Source organism: Corapipo altera, unplaced genomic scaffold, assembly GCF_003945725.1.
Source record: "Corapipo altera isolate COAL_440 unplaced genomic scaffold, ASM394572v1 63, whole genome shotgun sequence".
NCBI classification, from domain to species: Eukaryota; Metazoa; Chordata; class Aves; order Passeriformes; family Pipridae; genus Corapipo; species Corapipo altera.
In genome coordinates, this window is record NW_020884928.1 from 3,546,749 (window position 1) to 3,569,659 (window position 22,911).

Here is a 22,911-nt window from a genome sequence, read left to right on the forward strand (position 1 = left end):
ACTGACAGGAGCCAGGCAGCACCACCAGCAGCTACTGCTTTATTAATTTTACTGTGTTTCAGGGAGGTGAAGGACTGAAACATCAATAAAGACAGAAAAACACACCCTGTCATATTTTAGACCTATGGTGTTAGGTTTAATTTAAACATATTTTCAAACATTTATTTCAAACATAAGCACCAATTGTACATAATATTTTATTTAATAGTATTAATTTAAATATTATGCTAGACTAAGTATTACATTGCTATAGCCTCTAAATAAAATGATTTCCATACATTACAACCTGGAATGACTTTCAACATTTGACTAGAGAAACAAAACTGCTAGTGTAATTACAACCTTATTCCATTTTAAAGCACAAATGATTTAAACAACTAATTTTGTGTTTTCTGTTTTCTGTGACTGGAATAACCCATTGTTATAGTAGGTTGATTTTGCCAGCGCCTTTACTACTTTGACTGTTCACAAGTTGTCTTACAGTTTCAGACGGTGTCAGACCTAGAGACTACATCTTATGCCAGCTGGAGTGGGAACATCGGTTTGATGTATAGAAATGCAGCTTTTAGAAGTCAGGGTCTGCTAGCAGTTTCTCTACAAACTACAATGGCAGCTGTGCTAGAGGTCATGAATATTACATAAGGGCTGTCCATGCATTCAAGCCAGCATCAGTAAGCCAAATTCCCATAGCAACACTCACATAGATTTACTCATCGCTAAGAGATGCATCAGTTCAGCAGTAAGCGCTGCACTGCTACCCTGATTAATCTGCAAGATACTACTGCTTCAACTCTTCTTTTAAAGATCGTGTATTTCCTGATAAAATTCAACACTTCACCTGAATTTCAGGGCAGCTTTTATCACCTTTCTCAGAGCAAAAAAAATCTCAAACCAGCAAAAATTAGCTCTGATAAAACTGAAACTCCTGATAGAATCAGCAACATTTCTGAGATACAAGGCTGAAGGGAAAAAGCAGACTGCTTCTGTTGAGTTTCTGCTGTACTGATCCCAGGACTGCAAGACTCAACTTCAAAGAGATGTGCAGCATCTCTTACAGTTGGCACATTCCAGCAGCTCATTAAAAAGCTGCTTTAGGAGCTCTTATTAAACATCAGTTAACAACTACATCTTAAAAAAAAACATTTTTGGCTTCCCTATTCAGGTTTTCTGGCCCAATGAAGATGTCTGCTTGTATATTATAGTCCTGTATTATTTACAGAGCTGGTCCTTGCCATACAATCAGCTGCATAGCTCAGTGATCTGGACTCAACGGATTTCTGAAGAACTCTTGTAAAACAGGTGGCCTAAATGAGCAGAAGGAAAGCTAAATTAAATGGAATGGGAGAAAAATTAAATAGAATGGGAGATGGAAGGGAGATAGAGAAATAAAAAAACAAGGCAAAATGGAGGAGGGGGGTTAGAGGGAAAGAGAGAATGCAGATCAGGTAGATCTGAGGAGGGATCTCAACAGTGTATTTAAATATGAGATATTAGAAAGAAAAACAGATTTTGGAAAACAGTAATACACTGAAATCTCGCAGGTAGCTTACAAAAAAACTAAAACTGGAATGAAGTGATAAATGAATGATAACAATTAAGATGAGCACAATTTTCACAAGTACAGTAGTATTTAAAGATACAGCATGGATGAAAGAAAAAAAAGCCAGTTGACTTCCACTGCTAAAACCTTCACATTCCTAAATGCATCTCATGGATAATACATAAACACACATCAAAAACCTAAAGCTTATTTAGTGTTTTCTTACTAAATTGTCACTATTTGCCAGAAGTATGGAGGTAGGAGTCCTATATATTACTCATGGGGTCATTTAACACACAAAGTCTAAAGAAAGTCAATGAAGTCTTCAGGAAAAAAACACCCTTGTAACAGATTCTCCCAATTTACATATGATTTGTAGGGACTGATCCTTCATTGAAGGGAGATGAATACAATGTTTGAGGGCTGATTTTTGGAAATGCAAGCTTTGAGTGCCATAGCAATCCATAGGCAAACTTTCACAAACATCTTCAGTAAAAACTCATGGCTTTGATCCTATGCGCTGCAATAAATGCATATATTTAATAAAAGAATAAATGCACATGTTTAAATAAGAATGTTCTGAAATACACAAGTCAATCAAATCCCTTTTATGGAAAACTTATTTCAAGTGATTTTTCATGGAACATAGATTTTCACCTGCTGCCTGGAGTATGTTTATAAGAGGTCTAATCTATATGTTAGCATATTAAAAACACTTTATGAGTAAAAGATGAGATGACAGTCAAAGAATCACAGCATGGTCTGAGTTGGAAGGGACCTTAAAGATCCTCTAATTTCAACCCCCACTCTAAAGCCAAGCGTTTTATGAGTTTGTGACTGGAAGTAACACCTTACCTTTGCTTTCTCAAGCTGTGCCTGGGCCTGTCGCTCTGCCTCTCTCCGCACTGCTTCCCTATCTTCTTCCAGAGATACATCTGAATCAGATGGACGGCTGGTGTAGGAGTCCGCCGAACCCTGCACAAGAAAAAGAAAAAAAATGTCACAAGTTCCTTTGATGTTTAAAAAACAACAACAACAAAAAAGTAGAAGTGGCTATGCATTTTGACTTTCTTCTTACTTCTGTATCCCTGAAAATAGAGTAACTGTCCAAAGGGAAAGTCACTTTGAAGAAATTATGCCTAGCTTAATATTTTCTTCTGGAAACTTTCCGAAAGTGCAGGTGTCTTCCCCAGTGTTTTGTTTCCTGCACTATCCTTGCACTCTTATTTGTGTGCTTTTCAGCAAGCAGAGCCAGTTGCTCTGTAGAGCTACAGCACTGGTGCAGTGCAGGGCTGAAGGACACACAGCAGCTTCAAGGATGGCTCCACAGAAATGAAAACTCTAAACAGAGACAGAAATAGCAAGCTAACAGACTTTTTATAATCAAAATGCAAATTCAGTATCAACAATTACCATTACACAATACCACTGCTAAGAGATTTAACCTTTGCTATGCATTTTTATTTTAGGGCAGCCTCTTTACCTGACACACTTTCCCCATCAGAACTGCAAATGGCTCATATCCATCTCTGCCCCTCAGCAAAACATGCAAATGACCACAAATCAACTTCCAACTAATAAAATCCGTCTGGACTCAACACATGTCCCCATATCGCCACAATGGAAGCAGCCACAATGCCAGAACAGCTCTATAAATAATGACAGCTCTGCTTTCCGTCTGCATCTCCCTGCATACAAAATAGAGTTCTGCTAATTCAATCAGAATGAAAACAACTGTCCTCTCCTCACCGCCTTTTTTCTCTCTGTCTCTGCAATACATACAGTATAAGCTGATAAGGAAAATGCAGGGCTTACACAGATATCAGAATTCTTCAGACGTCCTCCTTTGGCTCTTTTCAGAAGCCTGATCCAGGTGGCCTTCATTAGCCAGACAGCTCAGTTACTGTCCGCAGCTGCAGCGCCCGGCACTGATCTCATAAAACATGTGCACACTGAGCACTGCAGAATCACAGCTCCTTTCCTATCCATGCTCTGCTGTGAGAGCCTTCCTTCTCTTCCCTCTGCCTTTCAAGCTTCCAGCCTCACTGTTTCCAAGTATTCTACTGCAATTAAATTCTCAAATTTTTTCATGCCAGAAAAAAAAATAAAAATATTCATTCCCAAAAAATCCACACCACCTCCAAAAATCTCAAATTGAATGATAAAAACATAAAATAAAACCGGCTTCAGGTAAATGTTGTGAGAGATGCTTCAGCTGATCAGAAACTCAGATCGATGACAGAAAAATACCTAGGGCTTTTTCCTTTCTGTTTTGGGGGGCGGATTTGGCTGTTAAAAATAGTGCTTGCAAGAGAACCTTTTAAAATCCTGTTCAAAATGTATTCAGTGACATTTGCAAGTGCAAAGTTCATTTCATCTCTTCCTAGATTGGCTGGGGGTGGGGTAACAGGCTGTTCATACCACTGGGCATGCTCCATATGTGCAGCCTTTTACGCAGATGCTCACATCACACCGGGCTGTTAGCCTATGCCAAATTGCCATTTTACATCTCCAGGGTAAACAGCTGGAAAACGCAAGGTCCCTGTGAAACTGGAAGAGCTGGTACAGCGTGTCGTTCCCTTCTATGTCTGCTGCCAGCCACGTTTCCCTTGGATGCTGGGTTGTGTCACGCAACGCTGCCCTCCGCTGAGCAAAGCGCTGAGCTCCACTCACAGCTCCCTTACAAAAGCCAAAATTATGCCTGTTGAGTGGGAATTTAACCCCCTGGTTACTGCTTATACTTTTTCTGACATTAGCAGAAGAAAGAAGGGAAGAATAACTGCAACACACAACACGTAAATATTAGATCCTAATATGGCAAAAGCCAAACAAAACATTAAATTTCCCTATTCTGCTTTTCAGAGTTACCCTCTACCCTTTAATAAACTGACATGGAGTAACATGGTAAGGCATTTATGATGTACTTGTGGACATACAACATTCCAGTAGAAAAAGATCACTGCAGCTGACTGTAGTGCCTGCCTTCAATATAAGTTCACAGTCACAAGATAAATAGCAAATAGAGATTACAGCTGAGAACAGTAGTCATACATATGTCGTAGCATGTGTCAGGAAGGTTTGAATTCTGCCATGGTTTATGTCTTTATAACAATGAAATTGCCCATCACAAGTGATGCAGCAGCCTACATTTCACCATTACTAAAGCAAACAACAGTTGTCACTAAACCAGTGGTTTATAATAAAGCAGATTTTTAACTTTCCAAATGTTTTATTTTTTTTTCCTTTTCTGAAGCCTATAGTTGTTACAGCATAGTTTTATAATCTGTGTTTGAACTGACATAAAAAACCCCTATTCTCCAAAGGGTATTTCGCTTTTCAGAAGTTCAGATACATCTGCTATGTTACAGTGACTGTTCAAATCTAAAATGCCTCCTGAGCTAGAGCAAAAGGAGCAGAAAACAAAAGAATATACAATCAAACTTTCTTGAATTTTTTAAAATATCTTCTTCGTTAAGAAAATGCAGAGGCCCTGTAACATCCCTGTAACCTCCCCAAATCCTGTCAAATCTTGCTATTCCTTAAAATTTCCCTTTGCCACAACTTCTGACACACCTGCCAATGAAAATATGAGAAAAGATGAGCAGCAACAGAAGTTTAGTGTAGAGTTTAAATCCTGTCATGGTTGACACAACAGTGGTCTATGGACAAAACCATTTATGTTATCACAGCACTAATCAAAGCTGAGCTCCCCCATAGAGTCGCAGCCCTCAGGACACTGCTGCCCGGCAGCACTCCCTCTTTGGAAAGGGCACATCCAAGCCCTTCCCCACCAGTGCTGCAGTTCCTTGGTGCCACTCTGCTGCCTGAGGCATGGTGTCATAAACCAACCCTGAAGCAACACTACCTTTAAGTAAGAGGAAAACAAAGAAAGCAGCCATTAAGCCTGACATGGCAATCAGATGATGGCCAGTGTAGGTGTTAGCTTCCTACAGCACTTCCATGGTGAGCACATCATATTTGACACTGACCAAGTGGCACAGCATCATTCTGCTGTCCACAAGGGATGCTGCCTAAATGGTTCTCACCCTATAAAAAAATTCGTGAAGCACAGTAACATAATTCTTATCTCCCCTAAGGGGGCAAAATGCCTTTTGGGTCAGGCCAGAATCGCTAAAATTGGAATTTCAGCTTCCAGGCCACAGAGATCATTTACAGTGCTGGTCGTGTCTTATGTTGGCCACAGTCCCAACACACATCCAAAAAAATCATAATGACTCAGTTTATTTTAATTATATTGACAAATCACATGAATCGAACTCAACATTACATTTATTTTCCCAGTGGGATGGACATGGTCATGCAAATTTTCTGTGGAATGGAGAAGTTGGAAGCTTCTTTGCTTCTTAAATATGGAAAAAAATCAAGTCTTACAACAGAGTAATCCAGGAAAATGGGTAGCATACAATTACATTTAATTGATTGTATAAACTTCTGAGCATTTTTATTTACACTAAGAATGCATTCAATCACTTTAAGATGAAAAAAAATCAAGCTTTTATAAAAACTATGATGAAATTGTAATAGAAATGCCCTACTATTTAAGAAAAATAATGACAAGTGGATGTGCACTGTCCATTCATGACAACCAAGGAAACTTCCTCCCTGGGTTACTTAAGCTTATGGGGTTGCTCTGGACAACAGTATGAATCTTTTCCCAAGAGCTTCAGAAATTCAGCCTTTGTGAAATTCTGCAGGTCTCCATCTTCTTCCACTGCAAAATGGAAGAGCTGCAGTAATATATGTATGTAATATATTCTACTGCAGCCCCCAGTTCATCATCTTTCATGGGAAACTGTCTAAGAAAAGTGAGATAAGTCATGTTAATAATTACTCCATCTATTTATTATTCCTCTTCTTTTCTTCCTTACTTGGCAGGTTTACAAACTCATTTTGTTCAAAAAATAATTTCCTGTTTTAATAACATGCTTGACAAATATTTACCAACCATCTTACCAGTTATATCAGAGTAGTTTCTATGAGCTATTCTCATAACGTGAACCCATGTTTTTCCCATTGCTAGTGGTCATATGGGATCATATTTGAACTCCTTTTCCTTCCAGACCATAAATGTCTTATGTTTCTAGTATTGTAGAAGTATGTCATCTTCAAACGACTGGGTTCTTCAAGTAAGAGGGTTTTTTATCACTTCCCTTTACTTGCAGGTAGAAACTCTTTAGGTAAATTAGGTGGTGCCTCTAGATCTCTTAATTTTCTTGTTAGTTTTCTGTACTCACGCTTAACTTTCCTCTGTAAGTTGGAGCTTAAGTACAGATTTCTACTGCAGTGTTACATTAGTAGTGTAAAATCTGTTGATGTGTTTGTTCTGGCACAGTAATAAATTCTCACCAGGATAATACAACTACCATTACTCTTGCCAATTCAATCACAGCCTTTATATTGTGTCTTTCTCATAAAAATAAAAGCAATCCTCTGAGTACCATGAGTCTTTAACAGACTCTAATCCACTTATTAATTAGATATCATTAGAACAGATAATTTTCCAAATTACTGAAAATTCTCAAATAATTCTCTTTTTAGAAAGATAAAACAAGTTCCTTCAAGTTAAGACTTTTTACATTATTATTTATTAAATGAAGGCATGAAGCAGTAAGCAAACATGCAGCAAGATTCTACCAGGAATAAAGAAATACATATGACGGCACATATATCTAAAACTCCTCATTTATGATACTGGGGTCTTCTCTGAGATATATTTGTCATCTTTTCATTCATTTAATGCTGATGAGAATTTTAAATCCAAAAGGAGAAATATATTTATGTCTTAATTTGATTTATACTTTGAATATGGAAAACTCAGGCCTCACTGCGCCAATAAGAGGAACAATTCATTTCAATATTCAGAATGCATACAGAGATATTTTCATTCAGGGGATATCAAGCAGGAATTGTTAACTCCTTGTGTAAGTGCCATGGCCACTTCACAACCTGGCAGCTACCAAGTCTACACCTGATGTCCGGTCTCCACTCCCATCCCTCTCCCTCATTGGCATGGGCCCTTTGGTGCTTGGCCATTTGCCCACACACATTTACATGTGAATAAACAATTACTATGCAAGGAGGGCTACCAGATCCTACAGTAGGCATTGAAATACTCTGCTAAGTTTGCATTAAAAAATAAACCCAATGTTGATTAGAATTTTTGTTGTTGTTTAGAGCGAACAGGGCATTGCTGGCATCTACAGCCACGGGGGATGTTCAAATAGCAGGACTGAAATTTTAGAACAGCTGGGAGCTTTAGGGTGGCCATGTGATTAAAAAAGGAGATTATATAGGAAACCAGTCTTCTCTTTACCCTTAACATGACTTTGTCAAGCTTGATCACAGCACCCAGCTCGACAGTAACTGGATTCCAAGGTGCTAATCCAACCTACAGCTGGATGAAAGCACAGGTTTTTTCAAATAGTCCTTAAGTTTGCAGAAGACTAGATTTTAGTATTCATGAACCAGGTAAACAGTTGTACCAGTTACTTTATCAGGAACAAACTAAAAAACAAAAACCCAAATAACCCCTGACACCAAGCAAACCCACATTTGCACCCATAATTCATTATATTGGCCTAAATGTTTGCTCTTCTGTTGTTTCACTATGAAAAAGTAGCATGAGTAGGTTTTCTTAGAGGACTGATGGTCTTCTCATGGCCATTTTCTGAAGAAGTTTCTTCTTCAGAAAAATTTTGGCAATATGCAAAAAGGCAGCTGCAGAGCTCAGCTTAGTTAGCAAACACAGAAAGCCCTCATACTCAGAGCTAAACTTTCCCCAAAACTCTAGGATGCTCTGGTGTGTTAGTTTATCTTTTTTAAAAAAAAAAAATCTAAGATGGAAAACTCCTTGAATCCCTAAAGTACTATGCACTATCCCTATCGTACAGTCACAAAGTGAATGACAAGCCCTGCTTAAACAAGCTTGCAATCTAAAGGATGAGAGAATATGAGCAAAAAAAAAAGGGAATAAGTAAGAGATCAAGGTAGCAATGCAATAGAAAATAAAGCATTTTTAAATATTCGATACCAGCATTATGACTCATCCCTTGCATAACCGTAGTGGGTTGTTCTTGAAGTAAGTTTCCTATATGTATTATGGCAGAGATTAGTTCTGTGAAAGCCTCTGAAGGAGGATAATCTGGTAGCTCTGTATATTCTGACAGAGAGATTCTCACATTTCTGAAATAAGAGAAAGTGCTTTTGAGGGAGAGGTCAATGACAGGAATAGAAGGAGGACTCCAAGTTTATAAAAAAATGCTTTATCAACAATATAATAACATAATTGAGAACTTTAAAAACAAAACAAAAAAAATCCCCAAAACTAGAGAAAAATAGAAAAAGGGATTTGATGTTTTGAGACAGTTAATTGGATCTAGAGGATGGTATTAAACTATTAATATTTTGAGATACAAAGAAAAGTCAGAGCAATGACAGAGTTAAGATGTTGCCAGTGGAACAACTAAGAAACAGGTGTCAAAGGAATAAAAATACACCAAGGAAATGATTGCAAGCAACATGAACCTGAATCATCTCACTTTTGTCTCAGACTGTCAGCACACACATGGATATTGTCATATCAACTTGTTTGACTCATGGTAACTTGATTATATGTTTAAGCCCTTAGGTAAAGGTAAACCAGGCATATTAGTAACAATAAACTGACCTGTGGTGCTGTTTACTGGAGCGGAAGGGGGTTAAAAATTAAAGGTTTTCAGGAAAAATGAAAATGTAATTTTTGAGTGTATTAATTAATAAGCAGCAAATATCACAAAGGAAGGATTTTATTTGCAGAAACGCAACTCAAAAAAAAGAATTTAGAATTGTGATGCTATATGTTGATAAAAGAGCTCAAAGAGAAAGACAAAGATTGGGTCAGCCACAAAATTAAAAGGAAACAGTTAAAATGAGGAAAAATGGAAAACACATCTGGGATGTCAACAACGAAACAGAAAGACAACTAGAAAAAGAACGAATTTGCAGGAAAGCATGGCAACCATCATCTTAATTTGTCTCAGCTCAGTTAAAAGTGCCAATTTAGATTCTGTGTTCCAGATCGTCAGTATATTTTTATCTGGGATTTTGGTTCAAGTCATTAAGATTTTCTGCATAGTTAAAAATAGCTTCCTTGAAAATTCAACATGAAATTCTGTCAGCAATGGATAATTCTGAAGGGAAAAAAAATATTTTCTTTGAATTTGATCAGATTATCTCAGTACATGCAATCTCTACTTGGTTTTTAAATGTCAAATTTTTAATCTACTCCAGATAACAAAGGGAAGATTTGGGTGCTGTCTTGCTCGTTTGTTTTTTTACCTTGGTAAAAATGTTGATGTTAAGCATATACAGTGAAGTTTTCCTTATTTTACTGTTTCACAGAATCATAAAGTATCCTGGGTTGGAAGGGACCACAAGGATCATCGAGTCCAACTCCTGAGCCTGCACAGGACCACCCCAAGAATCACACCATGTGCCTGAGATCACTGTCAAATGCCTCTTGAACTCTGGCAGGGTTGGTGTCCTGGACAGTCTGTTCCTGCATCCAGCCACTCTCTGGGTGAAGAACCTTTTCCTAATATCCAATCTAAACCTCTCCTAACACAACTTCAGGCATTCCCTTAGGTCCTGTCACTGGTCACCACACAGAAGAGATCAGTCCCTGCCCCTCCTCTTCCCCTCACAAAGGAGTTGTAACTGCAATGAGGTCTCCTCTCAGTCTCCTCTTCTCCAGGCTGAACAGACCAAGTGACCTCAGCCACTCCTCATATGGCTTCTCCTCAAGGCCCTTCACCATCTTCGTTGCCCTGCTTTGGACACTCTCTAAGAGCTTAATACGTTTCTTATATTGTGGTGCTGAAAACTGCCACAATATTCAAGGTGAGGCTGCACCAGTGCAGAGCAGAGCAGGACAATCCCCAACCTTGACTGGTTGGCGATGCTTTACCTGGTGCCCTCAGGACACAGTTGGCCCTCCTGGCTGCCAGGGCACTGCTGACTCATATTCAACTTGCCATCGCTCAGGACCCCCAGGTCCCTTTCCATGGTGCTACTCTCCATCATCTTGTTCCCCAGTCTGTATATACATCCAGGGTTGCCTCATCCCAGGTGCAGAATCCGGCACTTTCCCCTGTTAAACTTCATACAGTTGGTGATTGCTCAGTCCTCTAATTTGTTGAGGTCTCTCTGCAGCGTGTTTCTGCCTTCAAGAGAGTCAACAGCTCCTCCCAATTTAGTGTTATTGGCATACCTTCGTGTCCTTAGTCCAAGTTATTTACAAAGATGTTGAAGAGAACTGGTCCTAAGACCAGAACACCACTAGTGACAGGTCACCAGCCTGATGTAACCCCGTTTACTCTTTGTGCCCAGTCCATGAGACTGACAGATCCATAGTTTCCAGGGTCATCCCTCTTACCATTCTTGAAAACTGGGACATTTGCCAGCTTCCATTCAACTGGGATCTCTCCAGATTACCAAGGCCATTCAAAAGTCATTGAGAGAGGTCTCGCAATAAAATGAGCCAGCTCTTCTGAGTACTCTTGGATGATTCTCATCAAGCCCCATAAGCAGCAAATCCTGCACAATTTTAGGGTTGACAGATTTTATCATTCTCACAGTCATGGTCCTGTAGCTCAGGGCTCTGGGACCCCCATAGCCCATCACCAGTGTTGAAGCAAAGAAAGCATTAAACATCTCTGTTTTTTCTATGTCCCCGTTTGTGTGGTGACAATCCTCATCAAGTAATAGGTCAATGTTATTTCTGTTATTTTGTTAATAAAATATTTAAAAAACCATTTTTATTGCCCCACACATTTCTGGCTAGCTTCAACTGTATTAGAGCTTTGGTTGCACAAATTTTCTCTCTACGATAGTGAGTACCATCTCTGTAGTTGTCCCACATCACTTGAGCTTTCTTCCATTGGCTTTTTTTGCCTTAGCTTCAGAAGAAGATCACTGCTCAGCCAAGCTGGCCTTCTGCTTTGCCTGCTGGACCTCTGACATTTTGAAACTGCCTGTTTCTCTGCCTTTAGGAGGTGGTGCCTGAAAAGCAACCAGCACTGATGGACCCCAGTACCTTCAAAAGTATTTTCCCAGGGGACCTTACTCACTAGTTCCCTGAACAGCCTGAAGTCTGCTCTCCTCATACCCAGTGTTGAAGTTTGCTGGCAGTTTTCCTCCTATCATGAGAGATTTTAAACTTGACTGCTTCATGATCTCTTTCGCCAAGGCAGCCACCAATCACCACTTCACTCACAAGACCCTCCCTGTTAACAAGCAACAAATCAAGAAGGACATCTTTCCTAATCACTTCCCTCAGGACCTGTGTCATAAAGTTATCATCCAGATGTTTTAGGAATCTTCTGGACCTGTTTTTGCCAACTGTGTGGTGATCCCAGTTAACATTTGGCAAGTTGAAGTTCCCCATAAGGGCAAGGATGAATGATTTAGAAGTATCCCTTAATTCCTTAAGAATAATTCTTCAGTGTCATCCTAACTGAGTGACCTAGAGAAGACTCCCACAATGATATACACTTTGTTTGTCCCTTAATCCTTAGCCAGAGGCTCTCAACTGTGCCAATGCCAACTGCGCCAATGCCAACTGCAAGCTCCAGCACTCAGATGTTGTCAGCTTTCAAAGGTAACTACTGTTTTTACATATAGCTTTACTTGTTACCTTTCATTTCTATACCATAAATATAATGTTCATCTGTTTAAATAACTATCTTTTTTCCCGTATCTCTTAATGGGTTAGTCTGACAATCACTTACTCTGAAAAAAGCGCCATCACATGCTAGTTGTCTAGTGCTAAGTTTATTTTCCAGTCCATCATCTACTACAGAAATTTTGATTTTCTAGTCATGATCTTTTGTTAACAGCAGTCAGTGACTGTCATGACATAAAACAATGCAATTTGCTCACTGTTTATATTAGGAGAGGTTTTCTTATCAACACCTTTGTTAAACTGCGCACAGTGAAGATTAGAGAATTAATTAATTGGATTTCCCTAACCTAGGTTCACTGAAAGCCCAGACCCATCAAACAGAGGGTCGTTTGTGACTCAGTCAAGGTATATCTTGCAGATGTGATGACTCTTTAAGCATCTGCAGCCTTCCTCTCTTTGATATTGCCAGAAACACCAAGTGAGCAGCTTTCACACTGCATGGCGTCATTTACTTCAGGATATACACACTGCAAAAAATACACATATCCTCATCAATGGGCTAAATGTAAGCTCAGTTTTCAAGAGTGTCAGAAGTCACGTGAGTCCTTGTGGTTTTAGGTGTTAGCCCTTTGTTTCAGCCTTCATCTTTGTACGCTGCTAGAAAAATATCAGGACTGCTTCTTTATACCCATTACCTATCCACCAGGTCTAGAGTAAACCAAAGCAAACTACTTATGATTTTACCAAGAGGACAAGGCTCCTTTCACTATTTACTTACTACAATTATTCTCATCTGATTTCAAGAATGCAACAGTCAGTAATACTTTCACATCAATGGAAAAATCTCTGGAAAGGCCTTTTGTCCCTCTTGCCTATCACATATCAAAATGATCTTGGAAAATTCTCTCTCTCCAGCATATATCTTCATAGTTTTTGTTCTAAAATGAAAATATACCAGTTAATGTATAGATTGATTGATGCCAACTGTTGCCATTCATTGGCTCCACTGTCTTTTGAAAGAAGGAGAGCAAAATATGAGTTTGTGATTCTAACTCTGCTCACTTTTAGACCACTCTCCCCATCTCTGTATGTTGCCTCTGAAGCCTCTGTATGTTATGGTCCCCATTATCCATCTGCAAGGGAACACAGGAATGTGAAGAGTATATATAACATTTGTTTACAAAAAAGAATTCGTAAAAGGTTTTGTATTATAGTATATAATATACTATATATAGTATTTTCTTATAGCTAAAAGAGATACTGTACTATGGATTTATATTGGCACTACTGAAATATGACTGCTTAAATAAAGATGGGGGGGTTAAAAGAGAAGTGTCTGTTTTAGGTAACATGGAAACAGAAATGTGTCTACTGCAGAAGATGGTGATAGTGATTAGATGCTAACCTGAAAGGAAGTAAAATATAAATGAATTGCAATAGAAAAACTAAAGGAAATCATAAAAGCAACATATGTTGTGGTGAACTTTTCTAATTCAATGTTGGAATATTTTGTGTCTTCTGAAACATTTAAATGTTAGGACAGTACAACAGCCACTTTCCAGTATAACAACTGAACCCAGGTTTCTAAAATTATTGCAACCCAGAAGACCAAACATTTTCTGTTTTCCAGACGTAAAGAAACATCAGGAACAGACTTCTTTCTGATTCAGAACAGATTTTGCCTGGGTCAGGAGAGTACGTTATATCATATCCCTCACTAAGCCATTTCCTTCTCTAGAAGATGCACCAAATTTTTAACCACTGTTTGCTCTTTCATCTGTTGTTGCTATACTGAATACTGACAGAAAATACATGCTCATTGCCCTCCCACCACATACCTCTGAGGAGACTGGCTCTGTGCTTTTGATAACCTCCTTGCATATGCTGAAGAATCTTGTCTCCAGGCTGTGCAAGCCCTCGTTCCTCAGCTTACATCTGAAGGCCAAGTGATCCAACCCCAACCATCCTTGAGGCCCTTCACTGAACCCTCTCTGATTTGTCCACATATTTCATCTATTGGGACACCAAAACTGGTCACAGTACAGCAAATATGTCCTAACGAGTGCTGTGATCACTTCCCTGGATATAATGCCTGTGCTCCTGTTCATATAGGACTCAAGAGTTCAGGATTTCAAAAGAATCTGTGACCTTGGAAATACAATAGAATTCTTCTAAAAAAAAGAGCAAACATATACTTTGGACAAACCTCCATTTATAGATTTTACATGAGCTATACAACAGTCAGCTTGTTCAAAAATTTTAAGACAAGCAGTACCTCACATTGCTGTAAAACAGCATTATTAACATGCTACCAGGATCAATTAACTTTGTAAAATCTCTCAGATGAAGAGATTCCTTCCAACACATCCCTAGCAAGTTCCTACTTACAAGAGTCTTCAGCACTTGCAATGATGAAAGACACAAGAATGAAACTCCAGTTCCGTAAGCCTTAAGGTCTCAAAACATGTGCTAACTCTCACCAAAGAAATACAGACAATCCATGTCATCCCTGACAATTCATTTTTTTCAGGAATTGCACTGGCTAAAGCCTGTTTTTCCTCTCTGCTCCATTGTTTGGTAAGGAAATCAATTCCCTCCTTAAACTCATATTTTTACGCTCAATTAAAAGTCATATTTCCTCCAGTTTACAGAATCACAGAATCTGTTGAGTTGGAAGGGAGCCACAAGGATCATCGACTCCAACTCCCAGCTCTGCTGGAGGACCATCCCCAAGAGTCACACCATGTGCCTGAGAGTATCATCCAAATGCTTCTTGAGCTCTGTCAGGCTTGGTGCTGTGACCACTGTCCTGGACAGTCTGTTCCAGTGCCCAACCACTCTCTGGGTGAAGAACCTTTTCCTAATATCCAACCTCAGCCTCTCCTGACACAACTTTAGGCCATTCCCTCAGATCCTATCACTGGTCACCACACAGAAGAGATCAGTGCCTGCCCCTCCTCTTCCCTTCACAAGGAAGTTGTAACTGCAATGAAGTCTCCCCTCAGCCTCCTCTCCTCCAGGCTGAACAGACCAAGTGCCCTCAGCCGCTCCTCACACGGCTTCCCCTCGAAGCTCTTCACCACCTTCACTGCCCTCCTTTGGACACTCTCTAACAGCTTAATGCATTTCTTATATTGCAGTGCCCAAAACTGCACACACAGTATTCAAGGTGAGGCTGCACCAGTGCAGAGCAGAGCGGGACAATCCCCTCCCTCAACTGGCTGGCGATGCTTTACCTGATGCCTCCCTGGACACGGGGTAATAGCAGCAGTGGTATTGATGACAAGTTTGGCTTATCAACCCTCCTGGCTGCCAGGGCACTGCTGACTCATATTTAACTTGCTGTCCACCAGGACTCCCAGGTCCCTTTCTGGGCACTCTGTTCCAGCATCTCATTCCCCAGTCTGTACAAACACCCAGGTGCAGAATCTGGCATTTTTCCTTGTTGAACTTCATATGGTTGATTATTGCCCAGTCCTCTAATTTGTTGAGGTCTCTCTGCAGGGCCTCCCTGCCTTTGAGGGAGTCAACAGTTCCTCACAGTTTTGTGTCATCTGCAAACTTGCTTAGTATCCCTTCCAGTTCTGCATCCAAGTCATTTATGAAGACACTGAAGAGCACAGGGCCTAAGATGGAGCCCTGTGGAACCCCACTGGTGACAGGTCGCCAGTCTGATATCATCCCATTCACTGTTACCCTCTGTGCTCAACCCGTGAGCCAATTCTTCACCCAGTCCATGATGTGTTTATCCAGCTCTGTGCTGGACAGTTTGTGCAGAAGGATTCTGTGAGAGACAGCATTGAAAAATTTATTGAAATTCAAAAAATTACATCAACTGGCTTCCCTTGAGCAACTAGGTGGGTTACCTCATCATGAAAGGATATCAGGTTTCATAAAAAGGACTTTCCCTTACAAGGGAACCAGCTCTTGCTTGAGGTATTACCACCCAAACTTATTAGCAGTACCACTGCTGCTATCACCGCTGGATTTCTGCTGAGGGACAGGAATATTACAAAGATGTCACTGAGATTGCTGCTCTGCTGTCTTAATCAGTAAGGCAACTCTTATTTGGATGAGAGTCCTAAAGATAAAGAGGGTGAACAAGGAGCTAGCAGAAAGCAGGTAGATGAATGATGGGCATCATCTGTATCACCCAGAAGAGGAGCACCATGATAAAGTAGCAAGGAAGGGTTAGAGAGGAAAAATCTCAGAGTAATAGAAGAGAAATATAAGATAATATTTCAAGAATGTAAGAGATGGATGGTAGTCCAACGAGCATTTCTAAGCTTTTACTAGTTCTCGCCACTCACTCTCCAGTTTAGCAGCAGAGAAGATCACAGAAGCAGAAAGGTATCTTTTGTAGGATGAAAAATATTGTAGAAAAATACTGACAAACAAAAAAAAATTACCTCAGTGTTATTTGTGCTTATATAGCTGGCACTAAAAGGAGAGTTAGTAAGCTATCTTCCTTTTTTTTATTATTTTTATTAATATACATTTTTGTAATATCTATCCACTTCCATCTCTGTACTGTATGTAATTTTCCATTAGAGCCAGCCAATAAATACCGAGTGGTTCTAGGCTTCTGAATTGAAGCATATAAACAGAAAGCTAATTCCACAACTGTTTTTTCTGCTTACAAGCATTCAACAGGCTCTCTGTGTTCATGCTGTTTTACATGAAGTCAGTTCCCAAAGTACACATGGGCAGACAAATATTACAAAATTCTAAAGAAACCCAAGATGCATCATCTTTTCTAGGTCACATCTATTGCCAGCTTAGTAGTCATGTAGATTGTATATGTGCTGCTATACCACAATTCAAATACATTTGTACTCAAACCCCTTCAAGGATTCTTCAGACACAATGTGAGCTTCCCTGAGCAGGCTAAAGTCAGAAGTCAGCACTAAATGCAACACTAGATTTGCACAGCTCTCCTTCCATCAATCCTTCTGTAATAGTTACTCTATCAATATTCATCAGTAATTAATACGTTAGCATCTTCCTTCCTATTCAAAGTTTTTGAGTTTACAGTGCATAAACCAAAAATTACGGCTTATTGTTTCTTTCATCATGCAGAAGAAAAGGAAATGTTTGTTGCTGTAGTTGGCACAGTAACACAGTATGGTCTTTTATAACCTCTCGTGTTTTGTCAGTTGTCTGCAGGCATGGATCTTTTTATGGTTTGAAAAGGCATCAACATTTTTTAGTCCTGTTCATTTTCAAAATCATCATAGCCTATGATCTCTATAGCAGTTCCTTCTTGTTTCCTCTTTGATTAGGCTAAAATAGACCTTATTTAAATCAAATAGCATTTCACTCACATCATAAAATCTACCAGAGAAGTCCAGGAACAACACTTTCAATTGTCACAAGGCAAGCTGATCCACAAAACATGTTGTGTAACTGGCAGGACTAATCTCTCTCACCACGCTTACAGACACAGATGTCCAGGTTTATTTAAAATAGCCCTAAGCAAAACAGCACAAATTGCCATGCTTGGTTTTTTTAAATATATGCATTTTACTGGGAAGCATTTGATTACAGAAATATCTGAAATTTTTTTCCTGTGCTGACAAGGCTACAACAGCTAGAGGAAATGTTATCAGTTGGATTGTATTTTCTCTCTCAGGACACCAAGGACAGTCCCATCTAAACCATTTTGCAGATGTTCTGGCCTGCAAATTCCACTAAACCTCTGGATCCAAACTGATAAGAACATTATTTTCTACTAACATGATATTGTTGAACAGAATTAATCATTTCTCCTTACAAATCTGTGTTACTGGGAGAGGTTGGGGATAACATTCACGCATGCATAGGAAAACTCCTAGAAGGCAAACCCGCTTAAGTTATCATGAAATGGGTGCATGTGGTGACTATTTAAAAGAAAAAAAAGCATTTTCTCACTGTTAAGTTCAAGTGAAATTTCAATCAGCAAAATCAAAATTTCACATATGGTACTAGAGCCTTGTACAATGAGCCTTATGATTTTGCTTAAGCATGTCTGAAGGCCACCCATGTTCTTGCCAGGATGTCTGTATAATGAATAACAGAACTACAGCACACAATCCAAATAATTCCATTTAGAAGGAATCAAGGGAAACAGAATACAACTTTCTTAAATGTATGGAGTAAACCACAATAATATACATATGATAAATTGACTATATTTGAGCAACAATCTGAACCTCTGTCCTTCAGACCTTACCTTATAGATATATCCCTATATTTACACGGAATGGAGATGAAGGTAAAAGAATCACAGTGAAGTACAGATTAGAGGCCTAAAATTTCAGAATTATATTGGGTGTCCTTCAGTAATGGGAACTAAATCATGGGCAACTGCTGGACAAGATGAAAACTTCTAAGAGTGAGTTTTGACTTATAAAAAACCTGGGAATTTCTACTTCGGTGCCCTTAAGACTTCTACATAGCTTGCATGCTCTGAATGGAATCACAGAAGAAAAGGTAGACTGGTGAGATGACATCTGGAGAAAAGACATCTAGTTCAACCTCGTGCTCAGTAGTGCCAGATTCAAAGCCCAATTTCGCTCACTCAGGGCCTTGTCTAGTTGAGTTTTGACAATCTCCATGGACTAAAATTTTTCAAGTTTACAAAGAATTTTAGTTGTTAATCTCCTACACCAGAAAAATAAAGAAATTCTAAGAGTAATTAACATCTAAAGATAATAAACTCTGAAGTTATACAACATTTAACCTCAAAAATTAGCCACTGAGCTGCCTCCACAAGTAGATAAATACAAGCCTATGAATTTAAGCACTAAGTCAAGTTCATTAAAGCCCATTTCTGCACATAAAATAAACCTCGAATGAAGAGAAAAAAAGTTTATAATTTCCCTTCAGGCAAATAAACTTTATAAAAAGACATGTAGAGAACCTTTTCTTATCACACTTAGTTGTTGCTTAAAGGAATAGCTTTGAAATACAATTATGTTCTTATGATACATGCATGCATCAGCCTTGCTCCTATAAACTGACCTAGAATTTCTGTAATGATCTACCTGCCCTTAGACTTCAGCACTCAACTGAGTAGGTAGCATTCTCATTTTTGATTTCTGAACCAACATTGCTTAGCTTGTATCAATACAGAAATTTAAAGAAATTATTTTTATATAAAGAATTTATTTCTAATAAGAACATTTGTGTAGATATTTAGGAAAAAAAAAACACAAAAAATGCCTTAAAAAAAAAACGTATTAAAAGCAATTAACTCCATTTGACTGGTTTGTAAGATCTAACAGAACTCTAAAACTCTATTGTAAATCATAAAATTTGATATGTAATTCAAACATTTTAAATACCAAAAAGTCCTATGTATTGTTAAATTAAAACTTATAGAATCACACTGTGTTGTAAACAACAGTGTACAATGAAATATGCACAGGCGAATTTATCAGGGAATTTATTATTCCATTTCTCAGAAAAAAACTTTTTTAAATGTCTGGTTCCTATAGTCCTGTAGTTACAGCAATGAAAACGCCCAAGTTTTGCCAGATTTTCTCCTGGTAGAATCTTACACATTAATTCTGATCAGAGATGTATAAAATAATAAACAATAATAAGCCAGCTTGGCTATCATTACCTGTTTCTGTGTAAATAAAAGGCTTGCTGAAAAAAGAATTAATGATTCCTATCAAAGATTAGTTACCTATCTCAGCATTTTGTAATTCGTATTCATCAGGTGAAGTCATTATCTGGAAAGTAACATGTATTATAAGTAAACAAACAGCACTTCATTTGGTCAGCCCAGTTGCCCAGAGCTTGTTTATAATTTAGGGAAGACATGTCTTCATGAAGACAGATGTCTATGGCTTTGGTAAGGAGGTAGATGGATTCTTTTCCTGTGAGCCAATATTAAATAAAAACAAATGGTAGGTTTACTGTGATCAACTGTTTCTGAATTTTTTTCAGCAGACCTACTTATTATTATCAACTGGAAAACAGAAACATATTTCCAAACAGACATAAACACAAAACCTCAATTGCAAAAGAAGAGGGAAAAAAAAAGGAGGGGGAAAAAAAAAAGGAATTGTGCCTGGAAAAGACTAACAAAGAAACTTCAGATCTGATAATCTGAAATAGGATTTTTGGCTCTTGATTTCCCTGTGTGGAGGGTTCCTATCAAAACGCTACTGGACTATATCCAGCCTGCACGCTAGGAGTGCTTAGTTGAGCTGTCATAACTGCTATAGTTTTGAAAGGTCAAGAGAGCAACAAACTATCTAGACTGCCAGACACCACCTCACACACCATTGATGGGAAGGAAGTAGTTCTGCTACCTGGGATAGAGCATCCAAAACAGGCAGCCGCCGCACCAGGCAGGCAGGCAGGCACATAATGCAGACAGAGTGAACATGCCTTCTTGACTTTAGTTTTCCATATGTGCTGCAGGGAAGTCACGATTTCAATTTTGCACATAAAACATCTTCTGCTAACCCTTCTGCCACCCCTTCTGCTACCTTACATCCATCCACAGGCTAAACAACATAGACATCAAAATGCATGTCATAAATACTTAACTGGAAAACAAATTTTAACATAACTCTATTGTTAAAGGCACCACACTGAGGCTCCTGCAAGATCTGGATTTTTTTTGTACCATATTCATGCACAGCATAAGTAAGTCCCATTTCTTTAACCAAAGACATTCAAGCTACCTTCTTCTAAATAGCTCCAACTTTGGGCTCCACCCCAAGTGTTATAAATGGATCACTTAAACCAGACATGCCATTAGTATCTCTTACCCAGAAGACTTCTCTAGCTACATGGGTCTCCTGATATCTAATGAAATAAAAAGTGTAGCACTAAACCTGCATTATATGGGAAAACTGTGGTTTAAACAGGTTTTAAAATGGCTTTTGGTGGTCTCTTTGCAAACACATGCTTCTTCTTCCCAGCACCCCCCATGTTATCCATGCAGGAATGTCCTGGGAAGGTGTCCTGAGGTGTTTCCCATTGGCCTTTGTTAACCTCTTCTTGTGATTGGGTGTTCCTGTAAGCCCCTTGAGACTTCTAATTGGTTACTCTGTGAACCCTCCTAAACCCTATAAATGTAACATCCCCAACAATAAAGCTCTCTCTTGCCTCCTCTCCACGCCCGGTGTCCTGTCTCCCTGCCGGCCATGGGGCCATGTGCGGGGGGGGAGGGGCAGCACCTCTCCCCTCCAGGCTCAGGGCCTGAAAAGACCCCTGAGAAACCCCTGGAGTTCCCTTTCCCCATCCTTCAAAGCGTCGCAATGGTTCTTCAGATGGAAACGGAACTAGAACTGGGCCGCCCCACGCCATGGGTGGGGAAAGGGATCCAGAAAAAAGTATGAATATATGTGGTGTCACAGAGAGGAAGTTGTAAATAATTCCCAAAAGCCTGGAAACGTACACAGACACAACACATGTGCAGAGGAATCCAAGGATTAAGTGTGGTTTTACTACATAAATCAGAGAAGCCCAGTCAACTACTTTATTGCTAGCTCTGTGCTGCCCTACCTAGATTACTGCCCCTATCACTAACATTTGAGTACATTATGAATATGGAATAGAAAAACTCAAGTATTCCTGATCACAAAGTCATTGAGTTATTTTTTTTCCAAAGTCTGTACTGGTTCACTTCAGTGAGGCAAACTATCCCAGTTAACACAAGAGGTCAATCAGCGCTTTGCCAAGATGCAGGTCATTATCACGGTCATTTCCTTCACATGCAAAAATCCTGAAACCAAGACCAATTAATGAATTTACAGATTTCATCAGGACTTGGTGCTATCAACACACTCAGAAGCCAGATCTTATAAGAGACTTCCTTCCCTCCTTCCCACTGCTATTTCAAATGGAAAAGTAGCTGAGAATTTCAGAGCTACCTCAAGCAGTTGGTAGAGGACACGCAGAGACAGGTCTCTCCACTCATCTCCACCCTTTGTTTTTTTTTCCAACAGTACTTACTACAAGCTGAAAGATGGAGGTGGAAGCAAAGAAAGGAGCTACAATAAAAACACACAAACAAAACACTCAGCACTGGTGAGGCCACACCTGGAATGATGTGTCCAGTTACTGGCTCCTCAGGAAAAGGAAGAGAAAGACATTCTGAAGAGAGTCCAATTAAAGGCCACAAAGATGATGAAGGGACTGGAGCACGTCTTACATAAGGAAAGGCTGAGAGAGCTTAAACTGTTCAGCCTGTAGAAGAAAAGGCTCAGGGGGCATCTTTTTGTTTTATATAAATACCTGAAAGGAGGGTACAAAGAGGGTGGAGCCAAGCTCTTCTCAGTGGTGCCCAGTCACAAGACCAGAGGCAGTGGGCACAAACTGAAACACAGGAGGTTCTCTCAGAACATCAGAAACTTTTTCACCACAAAGGTGACTGAACACTGCCATATACTGTCCAGAAAGGTTGTGGAGTCTCTATCCTTGAAGATTCTCAAAAACTGCCTGGATATGGTCCTGTGCCACTGGCTGTAGGGTAGCCCTGCCTGAGCAGGAGGGTTGGATCAGATGACCTCCAGAAATGTCTTCCACTCTCAACCGTTCTGTGATTTTGTGAAGTGTTCATAAGGCTGCTCACCCACACCATCTGTGTACTCAATTTGTAAGTACTCTGTTTTTGTTATTTTGTCTTCATGTTTGTGAGGTGAACTGCACTGGTCCTCCCAACATAGGCCAGTTTTCACACTTCACA

The 22,911-nt window shown here is 39.4% G+C and overlaps 1 protein-coding gene across 12 annotated transcripts in view; it reads right to left on the reverse strand.

Annotated features, from left to right (window-relative positions):
- The window catches only part of CACNB2 (calcium voltage-gated channel auxiliary subunit beta 2), a 258,775-nt gene that overhangs the window by 87,859 nt on the left and 148,005 nt on the right, over nt 1-22,911 (reverse strand). For 8 of the 12 annotated variants that reach the window (XM_027658782.1, XM_027658781.1, XM_027658777.1 and 5 more), the window contains one exon: nt 2,396-2,515. In XM_027658782.1, coding sequence (XP_027514583.1) covers nt 2,396-2,515 — 120 coding nt within the window. Of the gene's footprint in view, nt 1-2,395; nt 2,516-3,023; nt 3,145-3,355; nt 3,927-22,911 lie in introns of those variants that run through there. The other 4 variants (XM_027658787.1, XM_027658785.1, XM_027658783.1 and 1 more) reach the window with 2 other exon arrangements.